The following is an 18,617-nucleotide window of genomic DNA, read 5'->3' on the forward strand; positions in this document are numbered from 1 at the left end:
GTGTGCCTGGGAGCCTCGTCTTCTCACCACCTCTCACAAAAGCAGCTTTCTGCAGCGTGAACAGAGCAGCCCCCAGCTAGCAGGAAGGGAAATCAATGGTTCCACAGGAGCTCACACACCGCTGCTCGCAACAGCCAAGCGAGGAGTCATTAATTCCCCTCCTTTCTCAGTGACAGCAGCTGCTACGCTCACTTGTGGGCAGCTTCTGAGGAATGATGCTGGCTGGCGTGGTACTGCTCGAGGCAAACAGCAAGGAGAAAGGTGGGAAGGTTAAACGAGAGGGTGGCTGCATACGCACTCCGGGGGGAGACCAGGTCTCTCTGAAAGCCCCGTGGCTGGTGCTGCCTGTTGTACGCAGATTTACCTTGTAGTACCCTGTGCTTTTGAAGATGGCAGGAGCCCAGGTTCCCCCCCGCCTCGCTCCAGGACTGCACAGTCGGCTCCCTGCTACTCCTTGGCTGCAAGGACAGGGCACCTAGCACGGAAAGGCTCACACAGAGATGTGAAGGAAGCAGATCTGTTTGGTAGTTAGTGTCTGCTCAGCTCTGCTCCATGTTTTTTTCTGCCTGCAGCCATCCCAGCACCTGCCTGGAGCCTGGCAGCTCAGGACCTACACCACGGTTTGGTGATTAAAACAAAGAAATACTCAGCAGCATTGGCTTTCAGTATCTAGCAGGGGCGTGCCTTTAATCAAACAGAGAGACCCTGGTGTTACATACAGGCACACTGAGGGATGAAGAACAGATGCAATGGAGTCTGTTTTCAGATTTCCATAACAAGTGTGTGTCAGGAGCTGGCAGCTATGAAGACATGTGGCATATGCTGGGTATGTCTGTACCGCACCCTGCCCAGGAAGCTGTTTCTTTCGTGAGAGCTCCTCTGATGAGTTACAGACACCGGTAATGGACAGAGCTGCTGTCTGGGGGATGCAGAGGAAGCTCACCTTGACCTTTCCTCCTTGTGGGCTCAAAACTGCTGGCGCTGCACTGCGGCAGGCAGTCCAAGCAAGGAGTTGCCCACAAAGTCGCAGCTCCTCAGCACGAGGCTGATCCCAGGAAAGACGTGGTGGCAGGAGGGTGGTTGCCCTCACTGGGTCATGCCAGCAATTCACAGCTGGGCATTCTCCTCCTGTGCCCAGCCCAGCAGCCTCAGTCCTGCAACAGCTTGTGTTTTACAGTTGAGCTCTCTGAACAGAGGTGAACAAAGAGAGTCCCAGCGGCCGTGCGAGCACGCAGCTCGCACAGATCATAGTCATGGGCCCACTCCACACTGCCCCACCGCTGAATCTGAAGGAGAGGAGGAATGCAAGTCAGTTCAGAACTGGATTATATGTAGAGCTGCTCAGCAACTCCCAGCCTCCCTTTTCATGTTTGTGAAACACGGGTAACCCCCCAGGAGCTGTGCTGATCACTGCCTACTGGGGCAGACAGATCTCCAGATGAGTTCAGTGGAAGGACATGCTTCATTTATACTGGGGTCTGAGGCAAGGCCCTTAAAGGGAGGATGAAAAGATTCCCATCAACTTCAGCCACTTTTGGGTCAGGGAGAGCTTCACGCCAGGCCAGTTTCCAGCAAGCAAGTTATTAGCTTGGTGTCTACCAAGGCCTCCAGGCTGGATAACCCACAGCAAGAGAAGCCAGCCACGACTTTGCACTTCAAATTAGAGAGGGAGAAAAGCAGCCACCTGGGTTCTGCAGAAAGAAACTGGCAGTCCCAGGAGCACTCTGGGCTGTTGCCCCCATGGTGTTGCTCTACAGCAGCACACTCCAAACTCTCTCAAATGGGGAGACTGGCAGAGTGGAACCTCTCCTGCAATAGCAGGCACTTCCCTTGCCAGTTATTTGTGGTGGGAGGTGCATTTGTCATGCTGAGATTATTGCTATTTGAATTAGAGGGCTGTTTTGTAACATAATTTACCTGGTATTCTTCCTCCAGGCGAGACAGAAGCACGGCTTTCTCTACTGTAATGTGCCTGTCAATCAGACCCATGGACAGAATCAGAGATTTCAGCTGGGTGATTACATATTCTATACCTGGAAGGGAATAACCCAAAATGAACAAGATTCATGGTTGTTTTCTGCAGCATTACAGCAGCATCTTCACATGCTCTGAACAGACAGTCAGGGTGTGGTGCCTCCTCAGGGGGATCACAGGGCCAGTGATCCTCCCACTTGCATCTGGGCACTTAAGCATCAGATCTGCAGTTAACAGCAGACACAAAGCGCTGTTCTGGCCACTGTCACTGCAGTGACAAAGGCTATGCCTTGGAAACTGCCTCCTTTTATTCCGCCACAAACCTTCCCTGTGCAAAGGGAAGAGGCACCCATCCAGGCCTGAGTATTCTGGAGCTCAGCTGAAAGTCTAGGGTGAGAGGGCCTCGTATACTGTTTGGTGATAAAAGAGCTGTCTGCATCTATAACCACTCCTAGAAAAACAGTGTGCAAATGTGTGTGGTGTGCCGTGCCCTGGGAGAACTGTGTCGGCAAAGGACACAGCTGCTGGGCTCAGCTGATAAAACAGCAGAGTTCTTTCCTGCCACACCACCAGCTACTGGCTTGCAAGACACCCCTCTTCAGGGGAGGAGAGAGCGTGCCTGATGGCTGAGGGACCTGAGCAAATCCCTGAGCCAGGAGGAGGAGGAAAGAAGGGCTCAAACTTCTGAGCACTCACGGTTCAGCTCAACCTGATAGGAAATGGAGGTGCCTGCACATGGACAGGGTCTAAGGAAGGAACTGAAGTGAGACTCGTCCTGCGCTACCAGTCTAGGCCAGACCTTGAATTTCAGGTCTAAAGTCGACTAGCTGCCCAGAGGCTCCCCTTCCCCAGGGGAGGCATGTGCCTTTCCGTTCCACCCTGTCTACCCATATTACAAACTGTGAGGAAAGGAAAAGATCCATCAAAAAGTATCTTTACAGGGGTAATGGAAAAGCTTTGCAAGCCCTGTCCCAGGAATCAACACTGTTAACTTCCCTTAGCTGCAAAACTAGTGTCTTTTGTGGGTTTCACTGTCTGCTGCTCATTCAAGTCTTGCATTTGAGGACTTGAGCAAAGCAAACATTACTTCTTTTCTATCTTTAGGTGTCATTCAGCAGTATCAGGTAGGATCAAGTGGGCTGTAAGGGTGAAAGAGTGAGGACAGTACACAGAACCATGGGCACTTGGAGTACTAAACCCTATTTCTTTTCCTGGTAACAAAGCTGGGGACTAAGTCACTAGAAGGTCTAGCATTAAAGAAGTTATTTTTGCTAGGGTAGAGACCAAACAGCTCGCAGGCCAGCACAGTCAGACCCTGGACACTAGTGGCACTAAGGGGAGAGTCCCTACCCTTAAAAAATACAGCTAAGGGATTGGCCTGCAGTTTTAAAACATAAACCTCAACACTCTTGATTATCTCAGCTGTAGAAGAAAAATGTTACAGTCGCTCTTCTCCCCCGTGGAGAGGAACCGCCTCCTCCACTGGCACAGCCTGAGCAGAGGGCTCCAGAGCCCAGCCCCTCTCACCTTGCAGGGCCCACACGTTGTAGGACGCCAGATGGCTGACGAAGGTCTCCTTGGTGCTGGCTGGAATGTTTGGCCCCAGGATGCTGGTCGAGGAGCCAATTGCCACGTTGTACCTGGAACGATCGCCCAGCCCCTTAGAAAGACACAGGGCTCATGGACCTTGCAGCTCTGACAGTCACAAGCACTAGAGCTCCTGGCCTCAGCAGGGCAAGGCATAAGCAGACAGAAACATCTTTGACCTCTTACCTTTTCTCAGCCCAGGCAACAACAGGATCCCATTCATCCCTCTGCAGCTCTGCCAAGGCGGCTGGCTCCTCCACACGGTAGCTGGGACATTGCAGAACAAAACCGCACTGGATGTTCACTCCCAGGCTGCCAGGCTGCTCCCTGCCAGACTAGGACACACCTCTGGGAAGGAAGCTACCCCCTCCCCAGACCACAGCAAGGGGAGCAAGGGTCTACTGTCCACCCAGCGGCAGTAGTGACTGGGAACAATCCCCCACTCTCCCCTGAATTCAGAGCTTTTTGTTTTTCTAGGAAGGACAATGCTATCTCACTGCAAATCAGAGCAGCAAACCACGACAGAAAACTGCAGGTAGCCCCACACCAGCCATGGGATGCTGCAAGGTTTAGCGGTTAGAGCATATGTCCAGTGGGACATATCCCACTGGAATTCTTTATATGGGGCCACTCCTCCTGCCCCACCTTGCCCAGCGGCTCAGCTTGGCACTCCCCACTGCCAGCCTGAGCAAAGCCACAGAGGCAGATGGGGGAAGTCCTGTTCCCCTCTCCCACAGGAGCTGAGCAGCTGCCAGTGGACACCTCAGAGGCTGGGACTGTGAACCAGGAGCTTGGGCATGAACAGGCTTGAGCCTGCAGCCCACAGGGACTTTAAGGAACGAAGGGCATTTTGCTACTGGTAAGAGTAGTCTGAGCTGCCTGTACTGGCACAGGAGTACCAGGGACTGGGCTGACAGATTCCCCCAGGCTTTTCAAAGATAGTTGCTTTCCCCCAGAGATCTTCATTTCCTGCTGCTCCCGCCCTTGCTCAGCATGGAGGTGTCCAAAACAGAGTTCAACAGAGAACCAGATTCTCATTCTCCCTCATACCTATACTGTTCAGGTACATGGACTTCCACTAGGTTTGCAGACGTAGGACTGGCCTAAACTAATTCAAACCCTCAGGCCAAAACCAGGACAGATCATAGCCCTGCCATGACTGGGTTACAGTAGACATTTTCTCTCACTTGCCCCAACCACCTTTCCAAAAAGCACACTGCGACAAGACAATCTTGCTTCTGTGCCAGCCAGGCCCCCATCTCATACCAGACAGTGTCAGTCTCCAGGAACTTCACAGCCGCACGGATCAGCTGCATTTTGTTTCGCTGCGTGGGATTGTCCAGCGCTGTGTTGCACAGTGTGGTCTGGGGGATAAAGGCAGTTTAAACCACTGTTATTGAAGGCTTGGGGAAGCAGCAGAGGAATTTGTGGCAGACAGAGAACCGAGGGACGCAGCTAAAGGGGGGTGCAGGGCCAGAACATGGCTCGTGTAGTAGGAATCTTCTCACTGGTTTCAGAAGCCTCGGGAGCAGGCCCATTAAGCACCAGGGAAGAAAGCTCACAGACTGTTCCAGAGCTCATCGTTTCCTCCTGCCCCTTGCTATCCCAAATAACACTGTCCAGGCCCACAGTGACATAGATTCCCCCTAGACAGTCACCCAGCCAGTATCTAACCACCCTCACGACTGCAAGGTTCTCCCCAGTGGTCAGCAGAAGTCCCAACCTCTTGTCCCTGTTTCCATCGGTGTTAGGACAACCTGCTCTCTCCATGTTCTGTGTTTGGAGACCATTCTCATGTCTACACAGTCACCCCCATTTTAGACCAAGCCATGCCAATTCTACTGCAGGTACTCAGGAGAGCTGCAGGAAGCAGGATGCAGAAGGAAGCATTCTCAGAAGACGCCCCCATCTTGTGCAGCCAGCGCAAGGCTTACATCCCAAAGCGGTTCTCAACCCTTGCTCTGGAATCCATTCTGCCAGCTGGCACAGCCCTCACCATGTGGCAGTGGCCTGGCAAACCCACCTTTAGCCCCTGGCATTTTGATTCCCTGTCTTTAATCCTGACTTCCTTGACCTGACTTCTCCCAGCATGCTGCGTTCTGCCGTGCCGAGGTCTCAGCGTCCCAACCTGCCATGCTTACCAGATGCATAGTGTAGAACTTGATGGTGTCTTTCTGGGAGTCCCATTCTGTTGCCACTGCAATGGCCAAGACTTCACTGGGGACAGTGAAGAGCTTGCCCTGGGGCGTTTTCAGCTTTCGGTGGTCCAGGTTTATTTCAAAGCCTCCTGGGGAATCAGAGTAGAAATCCTGGGGAATCAAAGAGGAGCAGGCACTAAGGAACAACAGACAACCCTACAGTAGGAGCAGTTCAGAGCCGGAGCTGACAGGAGCACGGGACCAGGGATACTCAAGTTTCCCCACCATCACCATCATTTTGACATACTTTTCCCCCAGTCTTGGAAGCCATTTCCCACCACATAGCTTCGCTATAGATGAGGAAAGGGCACAGCCTGGGTTGCAGGTGTGCCACGCTCTTGCTGAATAAGTGTGGGCTGATAACACCCTTCCCGGGAACGAGCTCCTCTGTCCTGTCCCAGTGGCCATACTCACCTTCTCCTTGTGAGATGCTCACGTTCTGGTAAAACCGCTTCCTCTCTGGGGACAAAAACAGAGCCATTCAGAGGGCAGTTAGAGGAGGTTTGATCCCTTCCCCTGCTCCCTATCACAGCCCTCAGTGCTGCTGAGGTGGCCTAGCCACAAAAATCCAGCCCATTCATCCACAGTTTCCAAGCACTACACCATTTCAGTGAGCTCCACTCAAATGGGGAAGCACCATGAAGCTGGTGAAAACCCCAGGGTTGCTGTGCACAACTGGCAAGCGAACGGGACCAGCTTTGCTTCTGCCAGGCTGTGGTCTCAGCTCCCTTCGAACTGGCCTGCACCGAATTTCTGCAGAGTCTGGCAGGGGTGGTTTCCAAAGCAGACCTGTCTTTCAAGATTCTCCCACTCGCAATCACGTTTGACAAATTAATCCCTGAACTGCTCTGGCTAACCCTCTCTCCCTGCTTGTTCTGTCTCAGAGTGACAAGAAACCCAGCAGAGCTGGGTTAGAGGCAGGGCAGGGCACGGCAACCTCTCTTTCCATCCCCGATGACAACAAACCCACCCAGTGCCAACCCACGCGATCTCCCTCTGTGCCTCTAGCTCTTTCTCTGCTTTGACCTGCAGCTGACGCACCCTCTGGAAGAACCACAGCTGCCGGCAGGCTCAGAGCGTGCAGCGGCAGGATGCTGTTCCCTCCACCACAACCGCCCACGGGAGCAGGTTTATTGCAGGCACATGCGGTAACAGCTGGATGGTACTAGGGACTCGTTGCACACACTGCAGCATGCCACTGAGTCACCAGGGGAGGAACCACCTCCCGCAGCCGCCTCCAGCCCACACACCCAGCTCCAGCTTGGGAGGATGCCTGCTCCACCGGCAAGGTGAGCCTGAGGGAACTGCAGGTCTCTGTTTTGAGAGCAGCCTCCTTTCCTACCAGCACTGTTTCACGCACTCCCAACACCCGAGAGCTGGATTACACGTGTTGCCAAAGTTTGTATCTCTCACACAAGGCAGGAAGAATCTGCAAGCCTTTCCCCTGATGAAAGCAACCAGATAGTAAATCCCGAACTCAAAAATCTACCTCCTGAAGGGTGAAGCGAGCAGGCCAGGCTGCAGGTCTGTTATTCTAGGCTATAAAAAGTACATTCCCGCTGGGGAAATGGAAGAGGATTTGCTCAGGCTTAGTGACCTGCAAGCTTCGGGGCCTCAGAAAACGCCACGCTATTAAGGCACAGCTCTGAAAAGATTAATGTGCTTGTACCCCAGAGGGGTCCTGAGTCACGTCAGTAGGTTCCCGACACCCCGCGATGAGTCACTGCAACTCTGCAGCCTCACCTCAGACAGAATGAGACTAGTTTTACTGTCCTCAAACCTACACATTTCCAGCAAAATCTGAGAAGGTGATACATGGCCCAAAACGTGCCTGAACCACCTCGGGTGGGTCCCACCCCCTCAAAATCCCTAAAACCCACCAAAACACAAACGCAAACTGATACACGGAGGACTTGGACCTCCCTCCCCCGCCCCAAACACCCATGTGTCCACTCGCCCCGAGCCCAGCCTTCCCCTGGCCCGGGGTGACCTTGAGGGAGTCCTACCGGGGGAATGTCCCCCCCCAGCAGGACCAGCCCCGCCGAGCCAGGGAAGCCGCCCCCTCCTCCTCCTCCTCCTCCCTGAAGGGAGCTGGGGAGGCCCCGGTGGGCCCGGCGCCCCCCTCACCTGCCGGTGGGGCGTAAGCCCGACCCCCGCCCGGCCCCACCGGACCGCTCCCGGCAGCGGCAGGAGGCGGTCGGGGGAACCGGGCGGTCGAGAAGCGGCCCCACAGCAACCGGCGGCAACCGCTCAACATCGCGGCGAGAGAAGAAGCGACCGCCACCGTCCTGCCGGGCTCAGCGCGGCACAGCGGGCGCCGCCATGTTACCGTAACGACAACCAATCCGCTCCGCCGAACGCGTTTTGTCCCTTCGGTCTCCCCGTCCCGTTCAAGGACTACATTTCCCATCACCTCCCGCGGCCGCGCCTGCCGGGAGGAAGCGCGTGCCCAGGCGGCGGTGGCCAATCGTCGCCCGGTACCGCCCTTCCCGCAACACCCGCGAGGGCCAATGGGAGGGCGCGGAGGCGCTGCCGGGAGGCCCTGAGCCTGGCGGCGGCGGCGGCGGCGGCCTCGGCGTGTGGGGAACGGGAACGGGAGCGGGAGCGGGCGGTGCCGCTCGGCCGCGGCTCGGCCCCGGCCACGCTGGCGCCCGGGGACCCTCCCGAGATGCCGGTGCGGAGCGAACGGTGCCGTGCGGGCGGCGCGGCGGGTTCGGCCTCCTCACCTCCCTCGGGGGCGGCCGCTAGTAGTCTGGTACCGCCGCCTCCCATCAACACGGCGCAGCCCGGGGTGGCCACTTCGCTGCTTTATAGCGGTGCCAAGTTTCGCGGGCAGCAGCGCAGCAAGGGCAATGCCTACGAGGTGGAGGTCGTCATGCAGGTGAGGGGCCCGCCGGCCGCCTCCTTCCTCCCCACCCCCCCACCCCGTCCTTCAGCCCCGGGCCCGGCGCGGCGGGGCCCCGCTCTCCTCAGGCCGCGGTCGTCGTTCCCGCCCCTCCGGTCCCCTCAGGCCGCGGTCGCCCCGTTTTATTCCTTTTCGGACTCTAAAGCCGCGGTCGTCCAGTCTCCCGTCCCCTCAGGCCCAGTCGCTTGAATTTCTCACGCTCCGGTCGCCGCTGCCGTCCTCCCCGCCCTCGTTCTCTTCACCCCCCGGCTGGGGTCGGTGTCTGCCCTCCCCCAGTTCCCTCAGAGCCCGGACCTTGTTGTGTGTCCCATCCCCTGAGCCCCAGCGAGGCCTGTGGCTGAGGCGGGGGAGACCCCTTTCCTTTAGTCCCAGGGTCCCCATTCCCCTTCGTCCTGGTGAGGTGGGAACAGGGCGGCGGAGGTCTCAGGGGGACCCTTCCTCTCAGACCTAGAAAGGCCTGTGGTCCTCCCCGCCCCGCTTCCCCTCTGACCTGGCAGTGCCTCCCTGTGATTCCCCTGGTTCCATCAAGCCCGGTAATGGCTGTGAGTCCTCAGGCTCTGGAAAGATCTCTATCCTGCCCCCATTGTGTGCTTTCCCTTCCTTTCAAGATCAGGGGAAAAGACCCTGTCCTATTCCTCTCAGGCCCTGGTATAGACTCCTTTCCCTCAGGCCCAGTGAGGTCCCAGGGCCACCTACTTGATCCCTTCCCCTCAAACCCTGAGGAGGGCCCACTGCACTCAAACCTTTCTCCTCCACCTCGTTGCCCCATTCCCTTTGGTCCTGGCAAGGTTCATAACCCAGGATCCCTCCCCCATTCCCTTCAGGCTCTTGGGTGGCTGTGCACCTCCATGCCACAGGGCAGAAGGGTAAGAGACCAGCTTAGAGCAGGTGGTTTTCTGGGAAGTCCCTACCAGTGGGACAGCCTGTATTTCAGGCCTGGCTGGAAATCAGCAGAGATCCAGGTCCCAGTCTTAGGTTGGCAGAGCATGGCTTGGCTGGACCTGGGACCCAGGGTTCCTTGTCCCTGGGCTGTCAGAGGCTCCCCCAGGCTGAGCAGAGAGCCTGGGACGAAGTGCAGTGGTTTGTCTGTGGCAGGAATGCAGCCAGACAGCTGTAGTGCCCAGCTGTGCTGGGGAATCAGGACGCTGGCTCATGTGGCTTTCCCATTCCTCCCTGCAGTCATTGTCGCCCTGCGTGCTTTATTTTTAGTCCTAGGGATTGGCATGATTGCTTTGGGCAGAGCTGGTGAGGTGTGGAGTCATTAGTACGCGGGCAAGCCAGACATCTGATACACGCTTTCCTATAGAGCACCCTGCGAGTCACAGCTTTGTTCCCAGTTTGGTGGCATGGGATCTGAGGAACTGTGGTTGAGCATGCAGCAAGTGCAGCGATAAAGCTTGCCATGTGTGCCGGCGTTGTGGAGTAGTGTCAGAGCCCCAGGGTCAGCAGATGGGGTAGTGTTTGAACTGGACCGTTTGTTTTCACGTACGGTCCTCCACAGCACAAGCGTACCTGGTATGGTTTGCTGTGGTGGGGACATCCTATGGCTGATCAGCTTCACTGCACGCTGCCTTCTCGCAGGGGCTGGCTGTGGCTTTGTGCTAAAAATGCTGCTGTTTTGCGCGTGTCAGCTGAGAAGAGGTGGCTGCCTGCTCTCCCTGTGCTGAGCGCAGAGAAACGTTGCTTTTCTTTGATCACAGGTGGGGAAGATCCATCTTCACACAGTTGATGTTTGCACTTCCCCAAATAACTCACTTCTTGCTTTGAAACAGATCTGGAGATGTCGGGGAAAAGCTTAGAAAATCCCCTGGTTTTAAAGGTGCTTGGAACAGACGCAGCCCCCTGCCTAGCTTCTGCACAGCAGAAGCAGTGAGCTGCAGCCCTGTAACTCAAAAGAAGGGTGGCATAAAAGCGTTAGATCTGGGAGAAAGGCCTCTTTCAAAGCGCATGAGAGATTGTTTGGCTTCTGAGCAGGCTTTGGCGTGCACCATGCTGGGTACTAGGCAGAGAGTACAGGTAGCATGTTAGAGAGGCGTAGGTCAGGCCTGTTAAATAAGCAGACAGCAAAGCTCAGGGCTGTGCTTTCTTCCTCTAGCCTGAATTATCTCCAGTAAATACATGCTTTTTACTCTTCTCTCCCCTGAATGCCAGTTTGCTGGTAGCGGTTGACTGGGAAATGTGGGGGCTGGGAATGTGGGTGATTCTGCCAGTGGTGCTTTCACTTGGAGAAGACTGTGAGTCTCCTTCCTTCTGGGTGGAGAGGGGGGGATTTACTTCCCATAGGAGACCTCTGGGGAGAGAGTGCTGCCTCAGTGTGATGGAGCTGGAAGTGGGGTGGGTGTTGTCAGGCCTGGGATGTGGAGGCTGTCAGAGGTGAGCTGGGCCCCTGTAAAAGATCTTTCCAGGTGGTTCCCAGTCATGGGGAAGGGCTGCCAGCGTGAGCATTGGGCAGTAAGCTGGACAGGCTGTACTGGCTGAAGCTGAAATTAGCCTTGGAGGGGTTAGAAACTTCTTTGGATCAATTGGGTGCCTTCATGCTTATGCTTATGGTTGGACTTTGCACTCTTTTCTAGCATGTGGATATGGAAAACTCCTATCTCTGTGGATACTTGAAGATTAAAGGCCTTACAGAGGTGAGTGTTAACTGCAAAACAACAAGAAAAGGTGCCGTGTAAAGGCTTTTCTTTTTCCTGGTGGGGTGGGAGAAGCTACCACCCACCAGAAATAGAAAGTGGAGGGATTGAGCATAGAGTAGATTTGACCACTATATAGTTTTAATAACTTCAGTCTGTTGTTCTTGGTGTGTCAAGCAAGTATGATGGGCCTCAGTGGGAGTCCTGAATGAGGAAGGCTTATCTGGCAGCCCTTAAGTTCTGAGCACAACCAAATCTGACCCTGCGGTCAGCTTTAGGCACTCTACCCGTGGTGGTGTGTTGCTGAAAGAAAGTAAACCGGGACCCGAACAGTCAGATCTTTACATACTTCCTTCCCCATCCATCCTCTAAGATTGCTCCTGGTGTCGGACTGTCAGTGAGAACTGTCTCCCAGGGGTGATGCTTCTGTTGGCTGCAGTGCACTGTGTGTCTGTTGTTACGTGGGAGCGTTTGGAGAAGTTCACTCACCCCAGCTGAGTCTGCTATTCCCTGCCTGTGTTCTAATTCAGTGCCAACGCAAAGCTGAAGAGGAGCACCTTCTCCCCTGGTGGGGTGGCTTAATCCAGCCCTGGGGCTCTGTAGCAGTCACGCAGCAACTGCCTGGTGTCTGCTGGGGAGCGGTGCTGGCTGTAAACGGTCACTTGTGATCATCCAGTTGGGAGCTTCCCTGCAGTCCAGCTCTGACACAGCTCCTTCTGGTTTCATGAAGTGAATGGAGAGGCAGAGAGAGGCTGGAATAAGAGGGTGGAGGCTGTGGGTGCATACGAGTCAGGCTTTAAGAGGTGTGGGGCAGGATGAGTCAGCGTCCTGCTTGGAGGGACGATGGGAGCACTGGCTTCGGATTGCCCAGAGCTCTTGCTGCACGATGCTGCTTTTTGCTGAGCACGTGCACCTCTATCTGTGTTTGAGTTTCTGTCTCTAGGTGACCAATCTTCTGACCTCTTGTTCGTCTCCATTCTCTCTTAGGAGTACCCAACCCTCACCACTTTCTTTGAAGGCGAAATAATCAGTAAAAAGCACCCTTTCTTAACACGCAAGTGGGATGCTGATGAAGATGTGGATCGTAAACACTGGGTAAATAAATCTGGGGAGCAGATGTGGGTCTGATGCAGTCCTGGCTGAGCAGCTGGTTTGGAGGTGAGGTGCAGTGTGTGCCCAGGCAAGACCTGTCAGAAGGGCCTGGAAACCTGTCCTTTTTGGATGTCTCCCACCTTTCCTCACTGATATCTTTGCAACTAGAGGTCCCTTCAGCAGGCTGTTGGCTGTGATCTATGGGAAGGGAGGGGGCATCTTGTTTTCCACTTGCTCGCCATGGGGTTGGAAGGGACCAGGAGCAATCCCCATCTCTTGACCCCCTAGGAGACCATGCTCCTTATTTTGAAGGCTTATCGCAAAATGGAGTGGAGAAGGGGAGAGGTGCCCCTCTAGCACAGGCAGGGCAGTTGGTACCTGTGTCTCAGCCACCTCAGCCCTCTGCTTGCGATAGGGTGTGTCTGCCGCTGCGCTCTGGATCAAGGCCAGATTTTGTTTGCCAGACTTTGATGTTTATTATGTTTCAGTCAAAATAACTTCCTCTGGAAGTGTAGGAGCTTCTCCAGCTGGGCTGGATGTGGCTGTGGGTGTCTGGCAATCCTCTGTGTTCCCCTGTGCTAGTCCTGGGGTGTGCATTTAGCACTGCTCCAAGGGAAGAGCAGTCCCTTTGGTGAGGAGGTCCTGTTCTGTAGCAGTTTTTCCCTCCTAAATAGCAGCTGGCACTAGTGAGCTCTACTCCTGGAGTAAGCATCCTGTTTTTTTTTTTTCTTTTCTTTTTTTGTTGCAGGGGAAGTTCCAGGCTTTTTACCAGTATGCAAAAACATTTAACTCTGATGACTTTGATTATGAAGATCTGAAAAATGGGGACTATGTCTTCATGAGATGGAAGGTAAACTCTGCATGTCGTCTCCTTTGATGAGCTGCTTACAAGCGACTGACAGAGGCTTGTGGTGCCTGAAAGCTTTTTCAGCTATGATGGTTTAATGAAAGATCTCACCTTACCAACCTCGTAACCCACCATACTTGCAAATTCCAGTGTGACTCCTGTCTAGCCAGCTAATTGCATCCTTAAAGGCTGCAGTCATGGCTAAAAACACAACAGGAAAATCTTGCTTGGTGATGCTCCGAAGGACAAGAGAATTGGTGTCTCCAGTCCCTGTGTGGGACATGTGTGCTTGCAGACTGGCCGGTCCGCACCTCTCTGTTCTTCAGCTGGATTGATTCTTCCCTCTTTACATGAGCCTTGTGCAGCTACAGGGGGAGGAAATCATAGGATCATAGAATGGTTTGTGTCAGAAGAAACTTCTAAAGATCATATAGTACACGCCCCCCGCCCATGGGCAAGGACATCTTTCACTAGACCGGGTTGCTCCGAGCCCCGTCCAACCTGACCTTGAATGTTTCCAGGGATGAGGCATCTACCACCTCTCTGGGCAACCTGTTCCAGTGTCTCACCACCCTCACAGTAAAGAATTTCTTCCTTATATCTAATATAAATCTACCTGCTTTTAGTTTAAAACTGTTACCCCCTGTCCTATCACTACAGGCCCTGGTAAAAAGTCTCTTTCCATCCTTCTCATAAGTCCCCTATAAGTATTGAAAGGCTGCAATAAGGTCTCCCCAGAGCCTTCTCTTCATCATCATGTGGCTCCAATTCCTGATTTTGCAATTGGCTTGGTTTGCAGGGGGCAGGTGTTGAACTGAAACTGGTCTCTTGCACTCTTCAGACTGGTTCTGTTCTCAGTTGTCTGGTTCCCTGTAAGATGCCTGCAGTGGCAGGTGGTGAAAGAACACACTAGTCTCTGTGGTCTGGGCTGCCGTGAGTGCAGGGAATGCTCAGCCAGCAATGCCTTTGTGTTAATGGGTGCCAATATTCAGTTTGGGAGGGCAGATTCGGTGGGGGGGGGGGGGGGTAGTATTTGACCGCCATTTTAAAATGCAGTCTGTGTTTTGTGTGCAGGAACAATTCCTAGTCCCAGATCACACTATCAAAGACATCAGTGGTGCTTCCTTTGCTGGTTTCTATTACATCTGCTTCCAGAAGTCAGCAGCATCTATAGAGGGCTATTACTACCATAGGAGTTCAGAATGGTAAGGAAGCTTCCTTCCTCCTGTGAACTGAAGGGTGGCTCCTCAAACCAAGCAGTGACTCCTCTTCTGCTTGTCTGCAGCCTTGGGAGTGTCCAGGCAGTGTTTCTCTGGGCTGGGAAGGAGGTTCAGTCTGGTGGCTGGACCTCAGGGCAGAAGGGAGGGCGTGTGTGCTGTGCTTGGCCAGAGCAGGCTAGCGCAGCCGATCCGTGTGGTATAAAGTGCTGCCCTTTTTGCATGGCGAGGGATGATTGGGCTGGCAAGGTGCAGCAGGGGAGATACAAGGTCTGGAGATGTGCTGTGGCCCAGTAAAGCAATGGCCTGCTGTGTCAGTGAGGTACGTTAGGAGGCAGACACCAGCTGTGGTTCACTAAAATCATCCCTCCAGAAGCCTTGTCTCCAGTCCAAACGCTCACAGGGCTTGCTTGCTTCTGCCCTCCTGTGAGAACAGGCAAGTGTAAGGCAGCCTGATCTTGTGTGCAGGGTTGTGCTCCCTCAGTTTGCACTTTGCTCAGTGATTCAGGCTTTGAGCTTCTCCATGCCTTGGCCCTTCAGAGGATGTTGGAGAGGCCTTCAAGAGGGAGCTTAGTGCTTTCTCACATGTAACAGCTTAGCTGTTGCTCCCTTCAGGCAGAAATAGTGTTAGGCCAGTGCTTTGTAGTCCAAGGTCCTTAGGGTGTTGCCGTAAGATGCAGCGAACAGTCAAAAGTTAATTGGTTGATTTCTTGTTAGAGCCAGCCATCTGACAAGTAGCTGTGGAGGGCTCTTTTCCCTCTGACAGCCTTCAATATTTGTCACACACAGCAAGTGAATCTGTAGGGTGGCTGGAAGCTCTCAGGGGGAGGGAAGGTACCTGGGAGGCTTTCAGACAAATCCCGTCAAGCTAAGCTTTGAAAGACCTGAGTGTAATTTGCAGTTGTAGCAAACACCGTTTGAACATGAAAGTTGTTGAACTTCAAAAGGTGTCCAAAAACCACAGTCAGCCCACCTCGAATGCAGCCTGGCTCCAGGTAGCTCAAAGGCACGGGAATGGAAATGAGGAATGATGCTGAGCCCTCACAGGGTTTTGGCACCATGAATAAGTGGGTGTTGGGTGCCTGAACACCTCTGAGACTGTAAAGGGGAAGAGAAGAGCTGGCCACCAGGATGTCTGCTCTGTGGCCTGCCAAGCAGGAGCCATTAGTGCTAGGGGAGTTCTGTTGCTCTGTGTAATCATTTTTTCCGTCTTTTCCTTCTTTCCCAGGTATCAGTCATTGAATTTAACTCATGTTCCTGAGCACAGTGCTCCTATCTACGAATTCCGATGACAGCTGTCAGAACTGATACCACACAGAAGCAAACCGGGCAGGAGAGCATGGCCTGCCAGGAGAACTGTGTCCCTGTCGGAGCACGGGAATGCACGCTTCTCTCCTGCCCCTCGGACTCGTGAGAGAGAGCCTGAATGTTAACCCACCCAGCCCAAGGAGCGTGGCTGCTGGAGCTTGATTCTCCCTCCTGTCGAGTGGCGATTTGATCTTTAATCTGGTTTTAAGCTACCTTTAAATGCACTTTCTTATTGCACAGCTAGTTTCTCTATCACTGAAGTTCCTCCTGGCTCTCCTCTGGAAGCTGTTTCTCAGTAGCTGGAATCAGTGGTCTGTCCTCTGAGTAATAAGAAAATATAAGCTCAATGCTTATGTTTTCATTGTTACAGCCTGATATGGGTTGAAACCGCCAGGACTCAGGTTTGTTGCCCAGATTGCCAGCTCTGATGCTCCCAGAGCTGGGTCCCGTGTGTGATGCTCTGCTTGGCAGAGAACTGCTCAGCTGCAGAGTCTGTGGGGGGGAGTGTTGGCTGAGACAGATAAGGCTTGAACAAGCCTTTGCTTCGCGCTGGCTAACGAGGTTAGCTGGAGCTGCAGATCTTTCAGGAACGCCGGCCCTTTGGAGCTGGGAGCTGTTCCGGTGTCTGGATACGCCACTGGGAATTAATTTGATGTATGGACTTCCAGGCTCTCAGTAAAGTGGATCTGAACTCTGCTTATAGGTGTATATTTGCTCTTTACTTAAGTTAAGGGTAAAAAAGAAAAAAAAGGAAAAAAAAAAAAAAGTACTTTTATTAAAAAAATTATATATTTTTATGGTTCCTTTTCCAAAGGACCCTATGGCAAATGCACAAGTACTCAATTACATTTTACCGTTTTCACATTGAAAACCGGGAATGTCTGTGTTAGTTTTTATATATGTGTATGCTAGCCACTTTGGGAAAGTAACAGGAGTACAAGTGTTGAGCAGCATCACAGGGATAGCTCTGGGACTGTTCAGCATTTGTACTTGCTCTTCATGCTTCACCAACACCACTGCTTGATACCTTTTTACAAGGCAAAAACAAGAAAAAAAAAACCCAACAAAACAAAAACCAACAAAAAACCCCCCAGTAGCTCTCCTCTGACTTTGAAATGTTTCAAGTGATATAACTTAAGGCTTGTGTGCCAAAGTGTGTGTGTATGCGCGTGTGGTTTGTTTTTTTTTAAAAGACATTTTAAAAATTGGCCTTGGTTGTATATTTAATGTGGCAGTCCCACCTGCGGGGCTTTTGTGAGAGTTTAGTTTGCGTTTTTCTGGCTGTTTTAAAAACAACCCCCTTAAAGCAGGCTTGTGTCACGCGCTAACCGGGTGGGTGTTGAGGACGGGTTTGCCGCCTGGGAGAGGAAAGCGAAGCCTCCGCATGCCTAGCACCAAGGTGGTTTGGGTTTTCTTCTTTTTAACTAACTTCTTTTCGGCAGCATGTCTGTCTGGTTTATTGCAGCAGCTGAATTGCTAGTTTAAGCCTTAACGAGAAAGTATTCGGGTCTCGGTGAGCCCATTTCCCTCTATTCCAAGTCAGGATCTTGCGTGATCGGAGAAGCGGCTGGGCTGGTCTCAGGAGATGATGTGGAAATCGCCCGCCTCGTGCGAGCTGTTTGCCGCAGATGAATCCTTTTCCCCAGCACAAATGGAGAGAGACCTGCTCAGGGGAGAAAGGGGGGAGCCCTGGCCCTTCTGCGGGGCAGGAGCCCCCCCTGCGATGAAGGAAGCGTGTGCCGTTGTCTTGGCTGTTGCAGGTAGATTTGTAGAGTAGTGCAAAGGCAAGCGGGAGAGTGATTCGAGGCGTGAAGGGAGAGCAGCTGCGAGCAGAGCAGTTGGGAAGCAGATTCCCATTTTATTCTGCTCCTCTTGGAGAAACTCGTCCCCTTCGGGGAGAGGGGTTTCCTCACGGTGCTGGGAGACGTCCTGGTTTTAGAGGTGAAAGCTGGCGGTGCTGACTGGCTGTAACCAAGCGTGGGGGTGAAGCCCCCTCCCAGGTGCTGTGTGGGCACAGGGACCCAGCTCCGAGGGCTCTTTCCAGCCCTCCGGAGCTGTCTGTGTGCAATATTGGTGACGATGCCGGTCTCCTTCCGCTCCCTGGGGCTGCCAGTGCCAGCGTGACACTTGGGTTTCTGACGTGGTTTAGTTGAGTTAACGCTGGGGTCGTTGGCAGAAGCTGGGTTAGAAAGGGTCCTGGGGTTGTTTAATATGTATAACTACCCCAAAACCTCAGAAGTTTTTCTTTGAGACTTGATAAGTGGCGAGAAGGGTGGGGAAGGACTGTCCTGCTCTCTGCCTGTCTCCTTCCCACTGTCCTGAAGCCAATTTCAGCTGAAACCCAAAACTTTGGGGGTGATGCCACCCCATGGGATGCGTGTGGCGGGTGCAGAGCAGGTCGTGGAGCTGAGAGGTTTACCGGGGCTGTAGGTGTTTAGAGCTTCCTTCCTCTAAAGCCTTCGTTTTGGTTTTCTTTTTCTTTGACTTATTTGATGAGCTAAGGAGAGATGTTATGTATGTCGCAGTGTGGTGAGAGAGAACTGACCGGGGGGAGGATTTGGGGTAAGAAATGGGGTATTTGGTCTTACAAGAGGTTGCAATGTCTCTTTTTAACCGTGCTGGCTGCAGAAGGGGTGCACTTGTGGGCAGACGGAGCAGGGGCTGAGGAGGTGTTTTGCGGAGCGATCAACGTCCAAATTAAACATGAAATGTATTTAAGGGGCCTGTGTCCGTGTGTGTTTGTCCACCAAAGCGCTTCTCGGTTCCGGGGGGGGGGGGGGGGGACGGGACTGTGCTTCATCTGCTCCCTCGAGGGTTTCTCCAGCAATCGAATAAACTGCTGATTGCCTTAAATGC

The 18,617-nt window shown here is 53.4% G+C and overlaps 2 protein-coding genes across 2 annotated transcripts; one reads left to right on the top strand and one right to left on the bottom strand.

The window, feature by feature from the left end:
- Window positions 1-660: 660 nt before the first annotated feature.
- Window positions 661-8,131, bottom strand: ATPAF2 (ATP synthase mitochondrial F1 complex assembly factor 2). Its single transcript, XM_069810418.1, has 8 exons — window positions 7,887-8,131; window positions 6,174-6,218; window positions 5,703-5,848; window positions 4,828-4,925; window positions 3,748-3,828; window positions 3,502-3,614; window positions 1,918-2,033; window positions 661-1,286 (listed from the first exon to the last, which is right to left on the bottom strand). The coding sequence occupies exons 1-8, from the start codon at window positions 8,014-8,016 to the stop codon at window positions 1,149-1,151; spliced, it is 867 nt and encodes a 288-aa protein (XP_069666519.1). The 5' UTR covers window positions 8,017-8,131; the 3' UTR covers window positions 661-1,148.
- Window positions 8,132-8,264: 133 nt separating this feature from the next.
- On the top strand, window positions 8,265-18,479 carry GID4 (GID complex subunit 4 homolog). Its single transcript, XM_069810419.1, has 6 exons — window positions 8,265-8,640; window positions 11,238-11,297; window positions 12,285-12,392; window positions 13,138-13,239; window positions 14,311-14,441; window positions 15,682-18,479. The coding sequence occupies exons 1-6, from the start codon at window positions 8,428-8,430 to the stop codon at window positions 15,743-15,745; spliced, it is 678 nt and encodes a 225-aa protein (XP_069666520.1). The 5' UTR covers window positions 8,265-8,427; the 3' UTR covers window positions 15,746-18,479.
- Window positions 18,480-18,617: the final 138 nt, after the last annotated feature.

The sequence above is a fragment of the Haliaeetus albicilla genome, chromosome 22 (genome assembly GCF_947461875.1).
Source record: "Haliaeetus albicilla chromosome 22, bHalAlb1.1, whole genome shotgun sequence".
NCBI lineage: Eukaryota > Metazoa > Chordata > Aves > Accipitriformes > Accipitridae > Haliaeetus > Haliaeetus albicilla.